Source organism: Neomonachus schauinslandi, chromosome 9 (assembly GCF_002201575.2).
Source record: "Neomonachus schauinslandi chromosome 9, ASM220157v2, whole genome shotgun sequence".
In the NCBI taxonomy this organism is placed as follows: Eukaryota; Metazoa; Chordata; class Mammalia; order Carnivora; family Phocidae; genus Neomonachus; species Neomonachus schauinslandi.
In genome coordinates, this window is record NC_058411.1 from 126,062,161 (window position 1) to 126,084,986 (window position 22,826).

The following is a 22,826-nucleotide window of genomic DNA, read 5'->3' on the forward strand; positions in this document are numbered from 1 at the left end:
ATAACCAAGAGAGGATGAAAATCTAAGTTCCCAACATATCTATTTTGGTGCTAACCCTTACGGAGAGGAGGACCTTTTCTCCCCCAGCCCTTTGGAGGAGCTGTAATTGACAACTGGAGAGCTGCCACAGAGGACTCTCTCTATTCAAAGAAACTGGCTTCCTCTGGGGCCCTCGGAACTGTTTTTGAATGCCCTCTACACCCAGTGACTTCCCTTTCATCTACTCCCCACCCCCACACCCACCCCCGGGGAGCCCTAGCAACATCCTTCTCTTTGCCAAGGCTCTCCCGGCTGCCCCAGGCCCCTGCGGCGTGGGTGGCCATGAGAGGCTTCCCTCCTGGCCAGAGACTGGAGAGGAAAGGAAGTGTCAGCCTGGAGCTGCAACATGACCCTGTCCTGGACAATGCCATCAGCCCAAAGCTGAAGGGTGGGATGGCCAGCTCTGGCGAAGCCAGGAGGGAAAGCCATGTAACTACACAGCTGGTCAGTTCTAGAAGAAACACAGCAAGCTCACACCTCACAGTGACGAGGGGACTTGAGCTTCGGTGGAATTCAAGCACTAACTTGAATGAAAGCAGACACACAGACACGTGGTGGAAGGCACATTTATCATCTGCTCCATCCGTCACCCACTGCCTAACTCCCCACTGTGGTGTCGTCCCTCTGTGGCTAGTTCTCAGAAGCTGCTTCAGAACCCACATATTGGCAGCCCGGTCTCCCCCTAGGCAGCCCATTCAACTTCTGGGCCAAACCTGCTACCTAGCAACTACTTCTCTGACTCTCAAATAATACTTCATTATGTTGATTAGAAAATCATCGTTCTGTAAATTCGACTCTCTTAAAAACCAGATGTTAGACTAGAAAAGGATGCAACTGGGAATCACAGGCCTTGGTTTGAATCCCTGTCCTCCCAGGGACCCTTCTATATGACCTTCAGTTAGTTGCTTGATCTCCTGGATGCTTCATTTTCCCATCTATCAATTGGGCTGTTGACATCACTCTTAACCACTCCTTCCGCGACTAAGCGAGCTGGTGTATATAATTCACGTAGCACCACGCCTGACAAAAGTAGGTGCTGAATCAGTGTGAGTTTCCGCCTTCCCACTGTCCTCTCCAGTGCTAGCCCTCAGCTGTACAAAGAGATCCTGGCAGTTACTGAGTTGGAGACTTACCTTGCCTTCCCCATGAGTGTTCATGTCCCCAGGGTAAAGAGACCCAGTTTAGGTCCACAAATGTTCCTTGAGTGACTTGTGTACTCTCTGCTTGGCTATGGGAGAGGAGATTTCTCTCGGAGTCAGTGATCCCCTACTTATTACCAAATGGGAAAAGAATCTGTCCCTCCCTCCTGCCAAGAGCTGGGGTTCTGCCATCAGAACCGTGCATGTTTTAAGTTGAGTGTTCACATGGTGGGGCCTGCTTGCATAAATAGAAACATCCTTTTTACTAGTCATCAAGTTTTCTCTTCAAGAGCTATTACACATTTTGCAAATCCAAGGGGACAGGCTCAGTTCGATAAGAGTCTGCCAGCTCCAATTCTTGACAGCTGGATTGGCGCTGTGGACTCGGTGGTTTCCCCCAAAAACGCGCAGAAGGACCAGAAGGCAACAGCTGCTCTGTACCTTGGCAGGGCTGGAGGTGGTTCATCTGGTGAATGAGGTTTTTCAATTAAGGGCCTTGCTCAATATGGGATATTAAAGGTTTGGTTTTGGTTTTTGTTATTAACCCAGTACAACACGCTAACAGCTCAAGAGATTTAGGAATATTAAACGCTCCCTCTCAGCCTCAAGATGACAGTTGATAAACATATAACCATAAGATACTGAAGACAACAAAGAACGGGAGGAGAGATTTGAGCCCTGGGAGATTAATAAATAATGAGGAGCGAGTGTAGTCAAGCCACAGATCCCCAGCGGGGCCCATTACTTGGGCTCCTGCATAAAGCCAGAGAGGCAAGCCTAGCTCCTGTAATTCTGTTAACACTAACAACTAGTCCTTAAATGCTCTCAGATGTATACAACAGGGGTATTTATATTCTCTTAGCAAACAGAGTGTTGTTCCAGAATCGTGAACAGTGGTTTAGTTTGGCGAATTGGGTAATCTAATCACTAGCTTTGTCAACTGCCTTTGTACTTACTTGCTAAGGGGGCCTCCTGTTCCCTGCTGAGCTGTGGTTCTCAGTCTGCATCCTCCGGAGCCTTCACATTCCATGGAGGGTCTTTAGGGCGCAGCTGGGTGGGCACAGCTGGGTGAGCGCAGCTGGGTGAACTTCTAGGCCCTCTCCACCTGCTTCAGGGAGAGCAGCTCCACTCTTACCTGCTCTGTACTTTAGAGAACATGGAAGATTCTATTTGGAATGAAAGGGTTTTTTGGGGGGTTTTTTGCTTCAGAACAGAAACTTAAAACTCAGTGGTGCCATGATGTTCGCAACCTTTTGTAAGTTACTTTTCCCCTCACTGGTATGTTTCCGAAATGTAACCATGTCGGTATACCTAGATAGAGTTCAATCCTGGTATGAATGAACCATAATATTTCATTCCCCTTCTCATAGATATTTAGATGATTTCCCCTTTTTCACCATTTGAAATAATGCCTCAGTGAAGGTTAGGACATTTTTTTTTTTATATCAACAGTGAGGGGTGGTGAGCTCCGAGCTGGCCAGGAAGGGAAGAGATAGCAGGAGGGGGCGGATGGATAGTGAGAAGGGGGGAGTGGAGAGAGGACTAGAAATTGCATGGATGTGATCGAGGCAGGACGTGATAGGGCAAGGGGGTCTGTCAGCTGCATGATCCAGAGGTAGCAGAGAATAAGCTATGATAAGGCCCCAAGTGTGATGAAGGACATAATCTGGCTTGTAGAAAGCAATTAAAAATGAAGGTAAATTGAATAGGACTGCATTAAATTAAACTGAATTTAATTTTACCGAATCAATGAGATGCTAATCTTGCACATTTTAAACATCATGGTTCCCTTTTCCTCCCCCACCCCAACTCCCTCAATGTTAAACCAGCATATGGTTTTTAGAAGCTTCAAGAACATCAAATATAAATTAGATCAGGGATGGAGTTTCTGAAAAATGAATAATAAATGTTTGCTTATATTAGTATCTCACTAATTACAGAAAAATGTTGGGGTTATGACAATTTTGTGAAATTCAGATCCCCTTAAGCTCTCAGGATCCACTTTCTTGATATCGTGAGCATTTTCGCTCTTGGAAGATTTTGCTTCCTGTCTCCAGAAGCAAAAGGCAACCTACAGAACTTTCAGAACGTGTGATTATTAATTTGAAAATAATTTTGGTAGACATCTATCTTTTACATTGCCTTGAATTATAATACCGAGTGGAAACTACATAGGAAATCTTTTTTTAATTTGAATTTGGGTTTTAATCAATCTAAAGTACTGTATGTGTTAAAAGTCTTTGTAACAGTATGATTTAAATCTTTTCTTGCATCGCTGGGTGTTCTCCCCAGTGGTGGATTGTGGAGATAGTTAGCCAGGGGAAAACCCCAAGTAAACAGGATTCAGTTTGCATTTGGGGTGGGTCAGGCTTTTCCTCTCTCTTTTTTCCTCTCTGCAAACCCTGACCGTGTGATGCTTTGACTCTATCCCTGTGGCTCCGATTGTCTTTACTTTTTGGAGTGTGCATTATTTGAAAAGCATTTCAAGTCAGAGCTTCAGGCCATACTGAGAATAATGACTAATTGGGAGGTTGCCGAAATTACTTGTTCAATTTATATATTTATTTATATCCTATAATAAGAAAAGTAGTTCTAAAACAGAGGATATTGTTAGCATTTATGAATATGAAATTCTGGTTGTTCTAACACAACAATTAAAGTTATGACCAGCAATCTTGATTTGGAGTAGCCCCTATCATAAAAAGCCAAGCTAGTAACTCAGCTGATTTTAAATATGACAAATGAGGCGACAGTCTAGCGTCTACCCTGATTATCAGCTCAGAAATGGGTTCAGCTGATCATCAGGGGACCAAGTCTCTATGTCTTTGCCGTCTCACTGTTTGGTCTGGACTAGAAAGTTCTTTTTTTTTTTTTTTTTTAAAGATTTTATTTATTTGAGAGAGAGAGAAGGAGCAGTGGGGAGGGACAGAAGGAGGGAGAGAGAGAGAGAGAAGCCGACTCCCCGCAGAGCAGGGAGCCCAATGCGGGGCTCTATCCCAGGACCTGGAGATCATGCCATGAGCCGAAGGCAGACGCTTAACCGACTGAGCCACCCAGGCAGCCCTGGACTAAAAAGTATAATTGTATGGCTTTATCTCCTAGGCCAGATCCCATGGATCAGTCATAGCTCCTGGGGGCTGTGCGGAGTATGCTGGCATTAATTAGTGATGTCTGCCACCAGGGGCCAGGGCAGAATAAAAAGCAAATCTGAAGTCAGAGTATCAAGGTCAGAGTCTTATCTCCATCCTTTATTAGCTGTGAGCTGTCTTGGGCAAGTCACCCATTCTGCAACCTCAGCTTTCTCATCTACAAAACATGGATAACAAAAATTAAGAAAATTGGGACACCTGGGTGGCTCAGTCGGTTGAACATCTGCCTTCGGTTCAGGTCATGATCCCAGGGTCCTGGAATCAAGTCCCGCATCGGGCTCCCTGCTTGGCGGGGACTCTGCTTTTCCCTTTGCCTGCTGCTCCCGCCCCCCGCCCCCGGCGCTTGTGTTCCCTCTCTCTCTCTGACAAATAAATAAAATCTTTTTAAAAAAATTAAGAAAATTAAAATCGATACCACAAATGAGAAAGAAATCTTAGTTGCTGTTAGTATGTCTTGCCTATCCCAGTCTGGCGTTTCTCCTTTAGGTTCGTGATATTTCAGTATTTCTGTCACCCTTTTGGCAATTAATTGCGAACTACCTACCATCTCGCATTAGTGCATTGTATGATGTCATGCTCACTTCCCGTGCCTTTCCCTACTGCCCACACTTTCTAGACCGGGCCCCTCCTGCTATAGGCGATCAGTAATTATGTGTTTATTGAATGAATATAAACCTATTACTAATAGCATTTTTAAAACTTTCAATGTCCATAGTCAGATGAATATAGCTTTATTTTCTCATTTATTTTTTATTTTCTATCTTTTTATTTGGAGAGACGTATTTTGCATTTTATTTGAGAGGACTGTTATTTATATTCACAGGATCATAGGTTTTATTTTTTTTTTCCTCTTAAAGAATTTTAAATTGGGTTTTATTTTCAAGGAACTGAGCTGTTTTTTGTGCTCAGGCAGCCCCATGGGCCGGTTTGAAGAGGGTACAGGCCAATGGGCTTGGTGGATTAGGCACTGGGGAGGCTGCGAACACCTTCGGGGGGGGTCCCCCTTTCTGGGCTGAGCGCCGGCAGGGGGCTAGATTCACCCACTTCCTGGTAACCCATCTCCTTCCTTCTTGAAACCTTCCTCCCCGCCTCCCCATGCCCCCTCAGCTGACAGCACACTACCACACTCCTAGGAGCAGAGACTTTTACATGATTTACTTAGCGATGTGCCCTGGTCACAGCTTCACGCCATCTGTACCCAGCCTTTCCCTCTCCACTTCACGATGCCTTTAAGATCCAGGTCTCCTAAGAATCGACTGTGCTTCCACATAAATCATATTGTCTAGCTGGCTAGAAAGTTCCTTGGCTTTCTGCTTATCGCTGCAAGAACAGTTAGTTCTCTATTGCTGCCGCCAAGCAGGTAAACGAACGTGTTTCTTCTTCCCCTGGTGACAGGCGCATCTCATCGTGCTGAGCAGAGGCCCCTCCCAAGAGGAGGCAGCAGTCTCCGCACATTTTGTAGCCCACGCTGCCATCGCTTCTGGGAGGACCGAACACCACGGTGAGCGCAAACCTTCTGTGGGCGGGGCTCGCTGCCTGCTCGCTGCCCGTCTGCGCAGGCGTGGCTGGGTCTGTGACCAGCTGCCTTTAGGACAGAACGGCAGGTGACCGGAGCTGGGACATAGGCCCCTTGGAGAGCTTTGGAGGCTTTATGTGGCCGTTCGTAGCTGTGCCACTCCCTTAGCTTCGACAGTGTCCTTTGGCGTCTGTCCTGTTCGGCCTTTCTCTAATCTTTTACTTTCAAATCCAGTGAATCTTCCTCCAAACGGAGCTATTAAGAGCCTCAGAGGATCCGTGCTGGGCTTACAGGAAAAAATGCTCCGCTTTCAAAGGTGATCTATTTTTAAAGATTGTTGTGGAGCTACCGTGGCAACAGATCTGGCTTGTCAGAACCCCAGCCCACAGACTTTCACAGCACTGGGCTTTCCATCAGGATGAACTTACATGGTTTCAGGAGTCCAAGAGGAAGTTGCCATTTATGACTCATACGGTTTTTCTTAGCCCCATGTAATAGGTAGAGCAGCGAGCTTGGGGAGTTCTTTAACCCACCATTCTGGACTCTGAGCATACAGTATGCCTCTGTTGATGGAGAACACACATTCCAGTGACTTTTTTGGGGGGGGCGGGGTTCAGAATATTCAGAAACAGAGTATAACTCATGAAGAAGACCTAGGGGTATATTCCAAAATATCAGATAAAAATAATCATGTACTGGGGGCGCCTGGGTGGCTCAGTTGGTTAAGCGACTGCCTTCGGCTCAGGTCATGATCCTGGAGTCCCAGGATCGAGTCCCGCATCGGGCTCCCTGCTCTGCAGGGAGTCTGCTTCTCCCTCTGACCCTCCCCCCTCTCCTGCTCTCTCTCTCTCATGCTCTCTCTCAAATAAATAAATAAATAAAAATCTTTAAAAAAAATAAAATAATCATGTACTGCAGTAAAATAAGATCCAATGTGCCAGCAAGCCTAAAATTGAGATCCAGAATAATTGAGGTTCAGGGAGCAGGAGTTGGGCTACAATGTAGAGGCTGGTGGGTAGGCGAAGATGAAGGGGGCACCTCTATGAGCAGCTTGGTCTGCACACATCCCCAGGCCAGGCAGGGGCTCAAGTCCAGGGAGGAGCTGGTGAAGGGGATTTTGGAGTTTATCCATCTGTCCATCCCACCTTACAGACTCCTCTTTCTGGTCTCCTGGAGCTTTGAGCACCTTTTCAGAGCTGGAGCAACCTATCTAGGGGTAGAGAGAGAAGGCCGGCAAACTTTCAGATCCCCTCTCTCTGGAACACTCCATATATAACAATCAACTTCAAAGCCTTCAAAAAGCTAGCAGTTTTTTGACCAGCTTATTGGGGCTTAAAATTTCTTTAATGGGGGGAAAAGAACCTTCCAGTCCCAGCTATTGAGACAGTTAAGATGCCAATGCAGGTTTATGGGAATCCCTAGACTAGCAGGAGTCACAAATCTACATGTCTGTAGGAACCAAGTAAGCCGTGTGAGTGACACAGACAGTCATGACAATACGGTAGCAGCAGCAAGACAATACGGAGTGCTGAGGACTGTAGCAAAGTGGAGAAGCCATACCCTATGGAAAGTGAGCAACGGTCTCTCACTCTAGCCCATTACCATCAAGTGGAAGGCAGGCTTCTATGGCAGATCTGCTTTTTCAAGAGAAGGCAGAAATCTAGATTTTTATGTGTAATTGATGCTAACTAGCTCAAATATGTTTCAGACTCTGGGTCAAAACCAGTGTGAGGGCCAGACCTATAACTTCTGACCCGGAGAGCGGGTGTATGATGAATGCTTGTCAGAACCTTCCTGTTTTCCTCAGGGCCTCATGGGTTTCAGACAACCAGAGGGTTCTGAGCGTTTAAACTGGTAGGGTAGGGATCGGGGAGCCTTGCGTATTCCCAAGAGAATGCCAAACAGCTAAGGGCGCCTAGGTGGCTCAGGCAGTTAAGCAGCTGCCTTTGGCTCAGGTCATGATCCTGGGGTTCTGGGATTGAGCCCTGCATCGGGCTCCCTGCTCAGTGGGCAGTCTGCTTCTTCCTCGCCCCTCCTTCCACTTGTTCTCTCAATCTCTCTCTCTTTTAAAAAAAAAAAGAGAGAGAGAGAATACCAAACAGCTATGAAACCAAGGCCCAAAGACCCTCTATGCCTAGAGGGATTCCCATTTGCCAGCATCTCAGCTAGTTAAAAAATGTATGGATTGGGTGAGAACTGATAGAACTCGTGTCCTGAAATGTTTTTCCCTCTAACTGCAAAGTTAGACCACTCTGCTTTGCATGACTCACAGAATCAGACAATCCAAATATATATATACCTATATTTTTATTTATATTTTTTAGTCTAAATATAGTGTGGGTATTATAAATTGAGAATGACAGTGATACCATAATCAGATCTGTGAGAATTTAATGACCTCACACAGTGATAATGGTAGTAACAGCTAATGCTTACATGGTTCATACGGGCATGGTTCTAACCAGTTACATTTATTAACTCAGCTAATCTTCACAACATCTCCATGAGGTTGGTATAAGTACTTTCAGTTTCTGGTGGAGAAACAGAGGCATGGAGAGATTAGGCAGTTTCCCTAGGGGTGCATAGCCAGGGATTAGCAGATTTGGACCTAGGCTCTTGACCTCCTTGTTACATTAAAAGGTCTGCAAACACCACCTTTCCTTCCTTGCCCCACCACCCTCCACCCCTTAGGCCCGCCGAGGAGTCTGCAGCATTTGGGACAGAGAAAGGACTAGAAAAGCGGAGGCCGCCCGGAGAGATGGGTTGGGAGAGCCAGGGGGCAGGGGCCAGTCCAGGAACACACACGGGCTCTCGGTTCCTCCTCCGTCTTTGGCAGCCTGAACCCCGCAAGCTGCCTTGCCAGTGAGAATTTGAACTACAAGAGGAGTGTAAAGATAGAAGAAAACTTCCCCCCAGGAGCAGGGAGCTGCAGTTGGCTTTACAGACTAGGGAAGGGGGTCACTTCTGCTTGAGGCTTAGTGGATTGGTTGCTAGAAATGTAGACAGCAGGAATCATGGTAAGCATAGCTTTACTAGTAACAATTAGTAGCAGGAATCGAGCTGGCCTTGTCTGCAGATGCTGGAACTGTCACACACGTGCTCACTTATCCTTTTCACAAGCCTGAATTTTACAAGTGAGCCAACACAGCCAGCTCCCCATCCCTGCCCGGTCCATCCATCTATATTCTGTCTACTTATTGCTCTACCCAAAAAGGACATAGTCCCTCTCCGTCTGTAGGGTGCCTCTAGATGAGCCCTTCTCGGGCTCAGCTTCTGCGAATCAGAAGACGGTGGAAATGGCTTGCACCTTGATGCCATTAGGAAGATAGTTTACTGAAGCCTTAAAGGCGAGTGAGTGCTAAGTGAGGTTGGGCAGTGAAACCGTGGGATCAGAACAGCTGCTTGTCGGGCAGCAACATGAATCCTGGGAACAGGTGCAGAGAGGAGCCCCAGCCCCCGTCCCTAAGGCCTCAAGCCGTCTAAATGGGCACGTTAGAAACAAACACAAGCAAGGAGAAACCCCAAACTCTTCCTACTGTGTTCACCAGTTTGAAAACTGCATCTGTCAGAATCCTGGTTTCCTTGGTGGCGAACGTGGAAAAGGCTGTGGCAAATCAACTGATCGTCCGGCATCGTGAGATGCAGAGTTTGTTCTGACTCTTACCCACAATACCTAAGTGTGGTGTGGGCCGAGGGAACCCATGTTACAGGCATGGAGTCAGGGTGCCTTTGGAAGCAGGAATGAGCTGGGCCCTGCCCAGCCAGGAGCTGCAGTGGGAGTGGGCGGGCGCATTCCCACCGTCTTTCAGGGAGTCTGGGTTTTCTAGTCATCTCTCTGTGACCCCCTCACAGGCCAATGCCCCCCACAGTGGGAATGAGGGAAACCCACCCAGGCCTCTGCTGCCTCCAGCAAGGAGAAAGGAAAGGAGGGAATTTGGAACTTACCTTTGTCTGACAACTAAGGGGAGCTAAGGGGAGACCACCCCCGCAACACACACACACACACACACACACACACTGGCTGGCTTTCCCCCAGGACGGCAGGACTGTGATCTGGACTTTAGTGACTTTGAGTGTAGTAATCCCAGCCAGATCCCCTGGGAGCAAATCTGCATGTTCCACCCAATAACATGGAAATCCACAGGCATGGGGACCTCAGCTCTGCTTCCCTGTGCTTAAACCTGTCTGTGTAGAGTACAGATTTTTTTTTTTTTTTAAGAATCATTAATGAGAAAAATCTCTCATTTGGGGATTCTCCATAGCCTGCTCGATAAATGCCCATTGAAGGCATTGCCCTCTGACAAACAAAATGCCACTGGCCAAGAAGCTGGCATGTTTCAGGCTCCATGCTCAAGCGAATCCCTTTGCCCTGTGCCTTTCCTGCATTCCTTATGCAGACAAAACTGCCCTAGAAGTCACGAAGGACTGTGATTGCATAAGGACTTCCAATTCAGGCTCCTGGAATGTCACTAACCTGAGCCTGGCCCACTTCCCGGAGCGGCCATAGACAAACTTGGTATTAACAGCTCTCCCAACCCTGCTAAGTGTTCAGGCCATTGGCCTTGCGTTCATAACTCTTCTCCTAAAGGATATTAAAATGAAATGGGCGGAAGCCAAGTACATTTCAGTGTAAACCTTTGAGAGGCAGAGGCTGCCGAGCACACAGGCAGCCTTGTTTGGAAGTGGCTCCATTTACAGCCTGGGCTCTGTAGGGTCCGGACCCAGCAGGATGGAAGGGGCCCTGGCAGAGCCTTGGGGGCCGGGGGTGGGATCCCTGGCTATAGGAGCCAGACTCATGAGCGTGGGTGCATTCCCAAGCTGTAATTCCCCATGCACAAAGATACATATTTCCCTGGCCCCCACTTACCCTAATCTCCCACATTTTGCACAGTAGACGTAAAATATAGAAGTACCTGAAGCTAGGTAGGCATTGCCTCTTGAGGAAGTCTCATGTTTTATATACCTCCATGATCCTCCTTTTTCTCAACTCTTCCTCCTGTGGCCTGCCTTCTCAGCCTGCCCCTCTGCTGGGTCCTACCCCACCCCCAGCCCACTCCCCACCCACTGGGCTATCGATGCTCCTTGGGCCCTGTGTGTCCGATGGAGACAGGAAGTCAGACAGGCTCTGGAACACGCACACGCCCAGCTCCAGTGGACTCCTGACGGTGGTAACCTGGCCACCCGGGAGCAGCCACAGTCAGGTGGCCTTCACCTGCCCGTGGCCCTCTTCAGCTGCCCCAGCTGGCTCCCTCACCCCACCTCCAGCCTGGGGAGGCCTCTGGGTGGGGTTTGTGGTACAGCCCTGCTGGTGGAAATGAGTGTAAGCCATGGCTGGCCACACCTACCCACCTCTCTCCCTTCCTCTTCACTCTTCCCTCTCCATCTTCCTTCCTCCTCAGCCTTCCCAAACCCCCTCGAGCCCCGTGTGCTCTGAGAGACCTTTCCTCAGCTCCTAGGCAAGGCCCATTTCTTGCTACAAAATGCCCAGCCAGCCTGAGCCTGGCCGGCCTCTGAGCTCCGCAAGCAGATGTCAGCATCCACGCCTGCTCTGTGCTCTAGAGGCCAGGTGAGGAAGGGGAAGCTGCAGAGAGCAAGTTGGGTGAGGCCAGAGAAGAACCCTTACCCTGTCTCCCACCATCTTTAGTAGGGCCCAGTCTCGGAAACTTCTGGAAGGTACCTTACTGCGCATCCCATCTAAAGGACTGAGGGCCAGGGCGTGTCCGGGGTCACTCTGCAAGGTAGAGGCAAAGCAAGGCTTAGACAGAGGCCAGGCACAGACTACTTAGCCCACTCCAGAACTGGAGAGTGAGTGACACTGTCCCCAGAAGTCCAGGGAGCCCATAGAATGGACAGGTGGGGGCTGCAGGGTCGGCCGCTCTTGGGGCCAGCAGAGGATTAGAAGGGGTGGCCTCTTTCTCTCTCCAAGTCTGTGCTGTTGGTCTCTCTTCACGAAGGGACAACCTGGGGCAAACTGAAACCTCATCAAGCCTAGCTTACAAACTGCCTTTCATCTTTGTGTCTGAGAACAAAGTCTGTGGCTTCACTCCTCTGCTAGGGAAGATGAAGTACATGCCCTCTGTGATATCCTGTTTTTCACTCTTCTACTGGCTAATAATTTGTGTTCAGAACTTCTCAGAAAAACCTATGTTATTTATACCCTGACTTGGCTTCAAAAAGGGTTTTTAGGGCAACTTCTGGAAAACATATATACTTCACTAAGACAGGTAACAGGGGCTGGAGGCTGCTGGATACCTGACCACCCCTGGGTGGCCACTAGTGGGTGGGACTGTGAGTGGTGGGGAGGTAGGCATGGGGTCAGCTTCCTGGTGGCAGGGATGTTGGAGGCAGGCAGATCCCCGCGGTGACCGAGCCCCTTACTGGGCCTGTGGGTTCCTGGCACTGTGCGGGCACTTCATATATGCTCTCCCACTCAAGCCTCACCCAGCCTGCTGCCATCTTGGTCACCTCACGCTACTGATGCAAACCTGCCCCCCAGAGACGGCCTTGGACTTCCTGGGATCACACAGCTAGTGAGCAGCAGGTGTGCCTCTCCCAGAAGCCGTGTCCAGGGCCTGTGAAAGTGTTCTTCCCAAAGAGGGTCTCGGGGCGCCTGGGTGGCTCAGTCGTTAAGCGTCTGCCTTCGGCTCAGGTCATGATCCCAGGGTCCTGGGATCGAGCCCCGCATCGGACTCCCTGCTCTGTGGGAAGCCTGCTTCTCCCTCTCCCACTCCCCCTGCTTGTGTTCCCTCTCTCGCTGTGTCTCTCTCTGTCAAATAAATAAAATATCTTTAAAAAAAAAGAGGGTCTCCGTGTGGACCACCAAAGGCCTTGAGGTGAGGACAGAGCCTGACCTGGGCTTCCTAAGTCCTCACCCCCCTCAGTGCCCCCACTCCCACCAGGGCTGGTCGGTGGCCTCGGGGCAGCTGCCTGTGCAGGGCCTGTAGCAGCCCCCAACAGGGTCTAAATGGGTCCAGTCTGTTTGTTTGCTGGGTGACGGAGGTCCTCTGGGGTTAATGTCAGGCTAAATTCCCTGCGGTCCTTAATGCTTTTGCTGTGAGTACATACTACAGACTCTTTCCCAAGACTGTTAACAAAAGATAATCGTCACATTGTACACGTAGGCCTCCCTCTTAATGAAAGCTGCCCTCACTGTTCAGCTCTTGCCTTAGGACTTTGGGCCTCAGGAAAATGAGCCCAGAGTTACTGGAATTTGTTTTAATTAAAAGCCTCTTAACCTCCAGCGTGTCAATGTGTGACCCCGCATTCCTCTTGCTCTTTGAACGAAGCCTGTTTTTGTTTTTGTTGTTGCTGTTGTTTTTGCCTGTATATGAACATAGAACCAAACAGAGTCCGGCAGGGCCTCCAGGAGACATTACGCCCCCCTGCCCACTGGGCCACACTTGGCCCTCGCGCTCACTCACAGACAGCCTCAGCACTGTGTTGCAGTGGAAACGGGAGGGGACTCATGGCCTTGGGACACCTGTGCCACCAGGGCTCAGATTCACACGCTAAGTCATGCTTCTGTGCTTTAGAAAATGACCTCATCTTCTGCCAAGGCCACAGGCATCAGGTTGCAGATGATTCTAGAAGCGGTTTTCAAAGTTGGGGGTGGCCATTGTGAGCTCACTGAAATGGCTGGCTCTGTGTGAACCCACGCCCGGCTTCAGGGCACCAGGTCCGTGCTGGGGCGCAGCATCTCCTCACCCTGCTTGACCTTCCATCTCTCTGGAAATCATTTGCCCACCATGGACCTCCAGGGGGGGTGCCCACCCCCAGAAGAACAAACTGCTCATCAGGGAGTCACTCCTTAGCTGTAGTAACAGGACAGATTTGCTCTCCCCGTGAAGACAGATCATGTGGCTCCCAGTTCAGAAACTTGATTTGGGGGTTAGGTGAGGGAAGTACATGAGGGTCTTACAGTAAAGGAGTTTTCCTGTATCCCAGGTAAAGATAAAAGTAGTTTCAAATTTAGAGACAGGGAAGGCACCCACAGTGGATGCCCAATACCTTCCTCTGTTCCCAGACTCAAGGCTCTTCTGATCTACAAGGGCCCTGACAGGATGCCTGACATGTGGCCAACTTACATGGGCCAACAACCGTCAGAGAACCCCTCCCCCACCCTCACCCCATCTGACCAGCGACCTTGCAGGCAGCACCTTCAGAGGGCAGACTCCGGGGCAGGGCCCATCTCCGATGTCCACCACCACCCCTGGTTTGTGTTCACTTCAGTAACCCTGCTGCCTTTGTTTCAGTAATAAATCCCTTCCTCCCTTCCCCTCCCTTCCTTCTTCCCTCACTCTCACTCACTCTTCCAGAAATCCATGTGTGCTAACAAGCATCCTCTTTGGAAAGTATGAATAGGCCTCCCTGCGTTAGAGGTTGAGCCATTTATGCACTGGTTTGAGTTAGGCCAAGGAGCTCCCTCTCTCCCAGCATCTTTGTGAGATCAGCTACGCTAACGGAAAGGAGTAGGTGGCACTGGGGTCTAGGGGACCTGCAGCTGGTCAGCATGTGACTGCTGGGGGAAGGGATACCAAGAGGTAGCAGGACATGGGGCTAGAAGGGTATCGAGTGCAGCTGTGTCCTCCTGTGTCTGAGAGACCAGCTCCTTACTCAGGAAGGCGAGGGAAATGCTTCCCATCTCTTTTGCCTCCTCCTCTATCTGAGTAGGGCACCACTTCTGCCAAAGCCCAGGGTCTGGAAACTCAGTCCCTGCTTGTCCAGCCCCAGTTCCTTCGTACACGCTTGACATCTGCCAGTCTTTATGGTAAGGGCTCATCTCAGGGGAACAAGGCTGAGACTCATGAAAGATCTCTAGTCTTAAAGAAGGGCTCAGTCGCATTCTTTGGTTAATTCCCAATTAGACAGAAAATTAAAATAGCAAGAGTACTCCACTCCTGAATATCCTTGTTAATTTTTAGATCTGGAATGTTCATCTCTGTAATGCTTTTAAAATCAACAAAATAAATGCCACATCATCCCCACGTTTGCTGTGATGAGATTATCAAAGTAGCCAAAATTGATACTTAGTTTGCGCATTAAATCTGTAATGCTTTCTCCCGTGAGTCCGCTACAAGTAAAGACATTTTCTACTTGGCAGAATTTTCTCCTACCACGAGAAAATTCTGAGTAAATAGCCTAGAAGTCCACCTGCTGGTCTAGCAGTGGACAGACGCCCATTGAAAGAAAGGAGCAGGGGACTCCCATTCAATCAACTTCTGTCTCGCTACAAACTCGGGGGGGCAGTGGGGCACTGAGACCTCTCCAGAAGACTTCACCTCACAGCAGAATTCCTGCTTCTTTCCGGCAACGGCCTAGGTTTCAAGCAAAGTAAATCTTGCAGAGAAATGAAACTTACTTGTTCTCAGACCTAACTTTTCTCTTGATTGACTAGATTCGATAGACACACTGTTCAGGTGTCTCCTTTCTAAAACAGGTCACATGGAGTATACTTGAATCATTTCTTGAGACCCAGCATGCTCAGGGTGAATTTCAGATGCTCTCAAAACTCTCGAGGTGTGCCTGAGGTGCAGATGAGCCCAGTCTTCTGTGCCTTTTGAGCACTCTTCTTTTCATAGTGCTTCCGTCCTGTTAATGTCTCAATGTCCACCTCTGTTTCCTGTGTCCCTCCTGGTCAGCCTTGCATGAGCGAGAGAGGTCCATAACCACGATCCTCAAAGCTGTCCCTGAATTCAAATGATAACCATTTATTGAGCACAGACTAGGTGTTAGGCATGTCCTCAGTTGTTTATATGCATGAACCCATTTACTCCTGACAACAACCCCATAAAGAAGGCACTAGTGTTATGTTCCCCCTTTTCAGATGAGGGCTTTGAGGTCAGATGAGGGCTTTGAGATCTAGTCCTTACACAGCTAGAACTAGGCAGCAGAGCCAAAGCCCGAACCCGGGCAATCTCCCGAGTGCAGCCTCAGGAACAACCACCCTCTCTGCATAGGCTGACCCAATTTCTGTTCCTCTGTGACTTCTGGTATGCTGTTTTCATACGGGCCTCTTTGGAAGCACCTGACACTCACATCACAGTATGAGAAAAATGAATTCAAGGGGTGATTCTTTGGAAAAGGTATTAAAATAGAGAAAATACTAGCTGGTCTAATCAAGAAAATAGCAAGGATGCACAAATACAAAATTGGAGGTGATAAAGGGGAAATAAGCCAATGCAGAGGAAATGAAAGAAGCAGAAGATTATGTTTTATCTTTTTGCTCGTATGTATTTGCGCTACATGATACACGTGAGATTTCCAAGAGGAAATGTCCAGTTGGCCACTGTATGCAGCCACGCTCATTCATTTATGTGTTACCATTCATTTATGGAAGCTTTTGTGCCTCAACAGCAGAGTTGAATAGCTGAGACAGAGCCCATGTGCCCTCCAAAGCCTAAAATATTTACCATCTGGTCCTTCGCAGAAGAACTTTGCTGACCCCTATGCTGGAGCCCTGTGATTTCTCCAGTTTCAGACTCCTTCCTAGTTAATTTCTCGGTTCAGAATTTCCAAACCAAGTAGTTGTTGTAGATTCAGACTTCACATGTGTGCCTGCCCCATATATGGTGTCCCCGTTTTAGATGCTATTTTTCTAGCCTTGGATGGCCTCTGGTGGGACAACCACGGGGCCTCACCTCAGACCAATACAATTGCTTTTATCTCCATTGTAGGGATTCCTGACTGTTAGTTTTCTTCTGCTGCATAACCAATGATGATTGCTTAAACCCGTTTATTAACTCGGTTCTGTAGGTCAGAAGTCTAGCCCTGTAAGGCTGGCTTCAATCGAGCTCAGGCTGAAATCAAGCTGTCAGCCTAAAAGCAAACCATCGGCCAGCTACATTCTCCTCTGGAGCATGGGGTCCTTTTCCCAATTCGTTCCTATTATTAGCAGAATTCACTTCCTTTCGGTTGTAGGACTGAAATCCCCATTTGTTTGCTGGCTATTGGCCAGGGACCTCTCTCGGCATCTACGGGCCACTCTTGGGTCTTTACACCATGGTTCCTTCCATCTCACCAATGGAGAACCTCCTTGTCAAATCCCTCTTATGCTTTGAATCTCTCTGGCTGCCTTTTTTTTTTTTTTTTAAAGATTCCATTTATTTATTTGAGAGAGAAACAATGAGAGAGAGCACATGAGAGGGGGGAGGGTCAGAGGGAGAAGCAGGCTCCCCGCCGAGCAGGGAGCCCGATGCGGGACTCGATCCCGGGACTCCGGGATCATGACCTGAGCCGAAGGCAGCCGCCCAACCAACTGAGCCACCCAGGCGCCCTCTGGCTGCCTTTTTTGCTACCGACTGGAGAAAACTCGGCTTTTAAAGGGCTCAGGTGAATTGGTTAAGCCCAAGGGATAATCTCACTTTCTTAAATTCAACCATGTCATATCACAAAACCTCATCACAGGAGTAATATCTCATCATATCGGCAAATTCCACCCATCATCACAGGGGAGGGATTAGACAAAGGTGAGGGGCATATGGTGCCATCCTAGAACGCTGCCTACCACACTGGCTTGTTCTATTCCATCTTCTTACCACACCCAGTCCTCAGGCCTCATCTCTAGTCCCCATCCTTATAGAATATACCTGTTTTCTAATACCCTCATGGACCATGCTCCGGCTTCTAGTTCCTTCTTCATTTTCTATACCTGAGGTTTTCCTTTTCTTGCTTTCAAGGTTGGCATACCTTTAAAAATATGTCCATTATATTATGACCAGTATGTTTATGTGTTTGGAATGGTCGGGTTTCTTCCTTCAGTGGCATGTCAGCCATATTTTCCCAAATTTTCATGTTGTAAAACTAGGTTCTAAGATAACAGAGTCCATTAAAGTAAGTGGATCCTTGAAGCCATACCCTCAGTGGGCAGCAACCAGAGTTATAGGAAGAATTAATGGTTAATCAACCTGAAAACGTTACCAGTGTGTTCAGGTCTGGGGAATATTTTCCCCGTTTGCATTAGCTTTGCTTACCGTATTGCTGGAAGAGCTAAAATGTATGAAAACCAAGGAAAGGAAATTGTCGTATCCCTCTGAGACCTAAATCTTTTCTGAAAAACAGGCACATTAACTAGGTCCTCTTGTCTAAATACTCACTATTTTCAAATAGTTCACCACCGCTAAAAGCATATTTATCCTGTTTCCATTTCAACTCTGCAAGCGATCTTCAAATGTTGTTTTGATGGTTTTCTTCAGATGTGGCCGAGAAGTATTTTCAAGAGAGCATGGCTAATCTTAAGGATGCTGAAGGGACGGGAAAAGCCAAATTTCTTTCAATTCAAGATGATTATTGCCATTTTTTACAAGTCACTGGACAAAAAGAGGTAAGTGAGTTTGGCCCAGAGTTGACTGTTTACATGAGTTAATATCTGAAGTGCTACTCCTTCACCCTGCAAGCATCCATTAAGCCTCAGGCATGTACCAGGCTCCCATAGGGTTAGGGATAAATAAACCCAGGTGGCCTCTCTTAGGCAGCTCCCAGATACTCAGTCTTGGGAAATGAAAACTATTTATAAGAATGTAGATGACATGGCCCCCCACTGCCCACAAGGGATTCTAAAGGGCTAGAAACCTTGAAAACCCAGTGGGCAAACCCTGCTTCTCACAGCCTGTGGTTCTGGCTAGGATAGAGGGTGGCAGTTAACGGGCCTGATTCCTCTCTCCTTATTTTGGGTTATGGAAGGAATTTACATATCTAATGAGAGCTACACAGCACAGAAGTTACAGCTCAAGGTCCATTGAACCAGACAAGCATGCTTTTCTTATGGTTTGTAAAAATGGAACAAGACCCAGAGTTTACATTCACTGGTAATTAAACTCTTGGGAACTTATTCCATGCAAAGCCTAACAGTTACCAGAAAGCCACTTGCTGTGGCTTAATTTATATAGATTTTTTTTTTCAACTTTAACCTATCAAGGCAAATCCTTGAGATGAAAAGCTTGTATTTCCTCTGCTGTTCTGTAGACCTCCCCTACAGCTTTGCCCTAGCCCTTAACCCCTCATCCTTCTCTCAATTGATATGAGCTTAAGGAACGTGAGTTTTTAATCTAGATGCACCCATGTTCATCAGGCCAAAGTAGGACTGCAGTAACCATAACAAATGGAGTTTCCATATTTTTTTGGATCACCCAACTAAGTAGAGAGGGGCCTTCCAGGGGCCTCAGCTTCTAGAATACCTGGAGAAGTTCTGTGGAGAGCGCTCAGGTCAGAAGTCTGGAGGGGGAGAAGGGGAGTCTGCCCACATCATGCCTTACACCTTCCAGCTCAGCAGTCACTTTTACCTCCAGAATGTGCTGGTTATCATGTCCACCTCTGCCAGTCATCACCTCCTGCCTGGACCACTCGAACAGACTCTGGTCCCCCAGCTACCTTTTCCACTCTTGCCTTTTCCTCATCCATTCTGAATAAGGAAGTGATGGTGATCTTTTCAAAATGCAGATCTGGTCAGTGAACCCCCATTTTCAAATTACTCCAATGGCTTCTCAGTGCCCTTAAAATAAATCAGAATCCTGTATGTCTCACAATACCTTCAACGCAATCTGGATTCTGCTGACATTTCCGGTCTTATTTTCCCCCCCCTCCCTCAATCTGTTCTGGCCACATTGGCCTTTTCTAATCCTCACTTTCAGGAAGTGTCAGCTTTCATTTCCTGCTCTTGGGAGGCTCTTCCTCACTGATCACCTGGCGAATGCAGATCCATCTTTGAGGACTCATCAGCTTGCCTAATTCCTTTCCCCAGTCTTCATTAGATTCTTCCCATTATTGTATAGAATCCTTTTTGACATAATAATAGGATAAGGGGCGCTTGGGTGGCACAGTGGCTTGAGCATCCAACTCTTGGTTCGGGTCAGGTCATGATCTTGGGGTCATGAGTTCGAGCCCCAGGTTGGGCTCCATGCTGGGCGCAGAGTCTGCTTGGGACTCTCTCTCCCTCTCCTTCTACCCCTCCTACACATGCACTCGCTCGCTCTCTCTCTCTCTCAGATAAATAATTAAAAAAATATGATAAGCACGGTATAGGAATAACGTAACAATATAATAAGAAGAGTAAGTTATGTGTGGATGTGTACCATCTCTCCCCTGACTGGACCGAATTCCGTGAGAGCAGGGACCCTCTTGCTCCCGGTGGGGAGCCATGAGCAGATGGGTGGGTGGATGCTTGGCTGTGGGTTGCCTGACTGCTCTGGCTACCACAGGGCATCCGCCCTCTCCCCCGTTTTTGTCTGGCTTCCTGCCCTGGTATCTGTCACTGATGCCACACTTCACCTCCCTTGCCTTAGTCACCCAAATCAGTGGTATTGAACTAGAGATATACCTTGCTCCCCTTTACCTCCCTCAGAGATTTTAGCAATCTGGCTCTTTTCGTTCTGTCCCCTGCCAGCCCTTCTGGTGCCCTGGTAAGAATAGAAAAAGCTGCCTCTTCCTCAGGTGGATGCCCCTCGAGCCAGAGCACATTGCTTGCAGAGCGGCACACAGGCTGGATTTCAGCTGTCCTCGCTCTCCTGTCCTTGTGCATGACACAACCCACCCAACCAGACGTGGCAGCCTTGCACAGTGCTCACCCTGGCTGCAGCCCTCTCCCTGTGGGTTCTCGCAGGTGGCCAACAAGGCTGGGCCCGAGGACAGTCCCAGGCATGAGCACGGCCCTGTGCTCAGACCACCCCAGATGCGGTCATTGCCCCTACATGGGCTAGAGCCCTGTGCTAGCAGGAAGGTGATCTTTGGGAAGGACAATGGCTTTTAAGGTAAAATGTAAGTGAAGGTCACTCTGCCACAGATTAAGACACTTGTGTGGGGCTTCTCTTCTAGTTTTCTGCTCAAGAACCTTCTCCAGCTTCTTATTCCCCATCCAAACTCCCGAGCCTGGCATGAAGGCCCTCCACCAACCACCACCCCTGCCTGCAACTCCTGCCTCATCTCCCCCCTGCTCCCCTTCCTACTCTCTGTGCTGCAGTCAGATGAGCCCACCGGCTGGCCCTGCCCTTCTCCCACCTCACCCCTGGGCTCCCAGTTTCCCACGCACCCTCTCCTCAGCCCACCCGGGTCCTATTTTTCCTTAATTCCTGTCCGTTACGCTGTTCTACTTCTCACAGACTGACGCCATCTCTGTTTCCACCCATGTGACATCTCTTCCATTGCCATCTCCACCTGCCATTCAAGTTCATGCACATCTCTCTCTAGTTTCCCCCACCAGGCTAGAAATGGCATTGAAAGCCTCATTTAGCAAAAAGAGTCGGCTCTTCTTTCCATCATCGGCTCCTCAAAACCTGACGACCAGTTTCCATGGACAAGTTGCCAAGCCCAGCACCTGCACCTTGCCAAATCCTTGCTCACAGATGCTGGGGGTTGGGCTTCAGTATCAGGCAGGTTCCCCATGCACCAAGGTGGGTCACACACTTCACAATTTACAGTTTCTCTGCTCCTAGGGTGTTTCATCTTTCCACGAAGAAATTGTTTCTGCCTTATCAATGCCTTCGCTGTTCCACACCCCACACCCCACCCCTAGCACTTAACTCATATTATTGCCCATAAACTGGGTAAAGCTTTGTCAGCTCCTTCTGCCTGTGGAGCACTTATCAGGATGCCTTCAGGACTGTTTGGTGGGGGAAGCCCTTTAACGGGTTCCAGCCTTATTTGGCTCTCAAATTCAGCATTTGTATTCCATTGCCATAATCATGCTTTCATGAAAGTACAAGGCCATGGAAGAATTTCAGAAGAAATGTGGGGGATGGACAGGCAGGACTTTCCCTCTGTACGTCTTGGGGTCTGACTGAAGAGATTAATGTCAGAAGATCCTGGTTTCTGACCAACTCATGTTTTTTACTCCACATTGGTGTAAATAAATCCGATAAACCACACAAAATGTCAAATATATTTAATTTTTTTTTTGCCATGTTAGAATGTTTGCTTTTGGTTTCCTAAACTATTTCTTATGAGAAATAGAAACGCCTGGAATATATTCTGGATGTTTTGTAAGTACATAAATTGCCAGGAAACTCTAATTTTCACTTACGTAAGAACGTCACCGTGCGCAGAAGGAAAAAGAGCCTGCAACTGAAAAGGATTAAAATTATGGGCCAGATTCAGATCCTAGGTCAAACACTGGGGAACTGTCTGATCCTGAGTGAGTTTCCGACTGCTCTGTGCCTCAGTTCCTCCTCTGGACAGTGAGGATTAACATTGTACTTATCTAAAGGAGACAGAATTAAATGAGCTCAGGCAGGTACACTGTTCAGCGCAGTTCTTGGCACCTAAAGGATGCGATACATGTTAGCTTCTGTTCTTACTACTCAGCTAAAATGAATTCCTGTAATACCTGAGGTGGCTTCGTTCTCCAGGTGTCCTTCATGCATTCTGTCTCCATGGTGAACACCTCCCTGCCCCCGTATATGCTATTTCCCGTGTCCTGTTTAAAGAGAAAAGTAGGCTCAGCTCATGAGACACTACCCAAACCCAATCCCTGAAAAGTGAAAATACACATCAGTTACATCATTTTCTTTTTTGAGAGAGAGAGAGGGAGAGAGTGCGTGCGCGCATGTCGGGGAAGGGGCACAGGGAGAGAACATCCAAGCCGAATCCAAGAGTGGGACGCTTAACCGACTGAGCCACCCAGCCTTAAGGGGCGTTGATCTTTATCAGCCTTTGAAGTTTCTAACCAAACTTTAACCTTTGTTCCTTTCACAGAGAGCAACCTCAATCCTGAGAGAGTCCCTGGAAGCCAAAGTGGCCATGTTTGGTGATCTCAGTCCCGAGGTGGCAGAGACCTACCGGCTGTTGGGTGGGGCCGACCTGGCTCAGGGGAACCACAGTGGGGCCCACAAGAAACTGAAGAAGGTAAAGCTGGAGCCAATACTAACGTGGAGAAAACTCTCCCCACGGGGCGCTTTCTCTCCCTCCACCATGCTGTTTTTAAATGAAACTTTATCAGTGGCTAATTTAAGTAAGATGACGTCACTTTTGCACTCAAGCTAAGCCAACACTTTTTGG

At 48.2% G+C, this 22,826-nt stretch overlaps 1 protein-coding gene across 1 annotated transcript in view; it reads left to right on the forward strand.

The window, feature by feature from the left end:
- The window catches only part of TTC23 (tetratricopeptide repeat domain 23), a 96,713-nt gene that overhangs the window by 59,406 nt on the left and 14,481 nt on the right, over positions 1–22,826 (forward strand). The window contains exons 7-9 of the mRNA XM_021680510.1: positions 5,723–5,828; positions 18,035–18,162; positions 22,524–22,673. Of these exons, the coding sequence (XP_021536185.1) occupies positions 5,723–5,828; positions 18,035–18,162; positions 22,524–22,673 (384 nt within the window). The remainder of the gene's footprint in view (positions 1–5,722; positions 5,829–18,034; positions 18,163–22,523; positions 22,674–22,826) is intronic.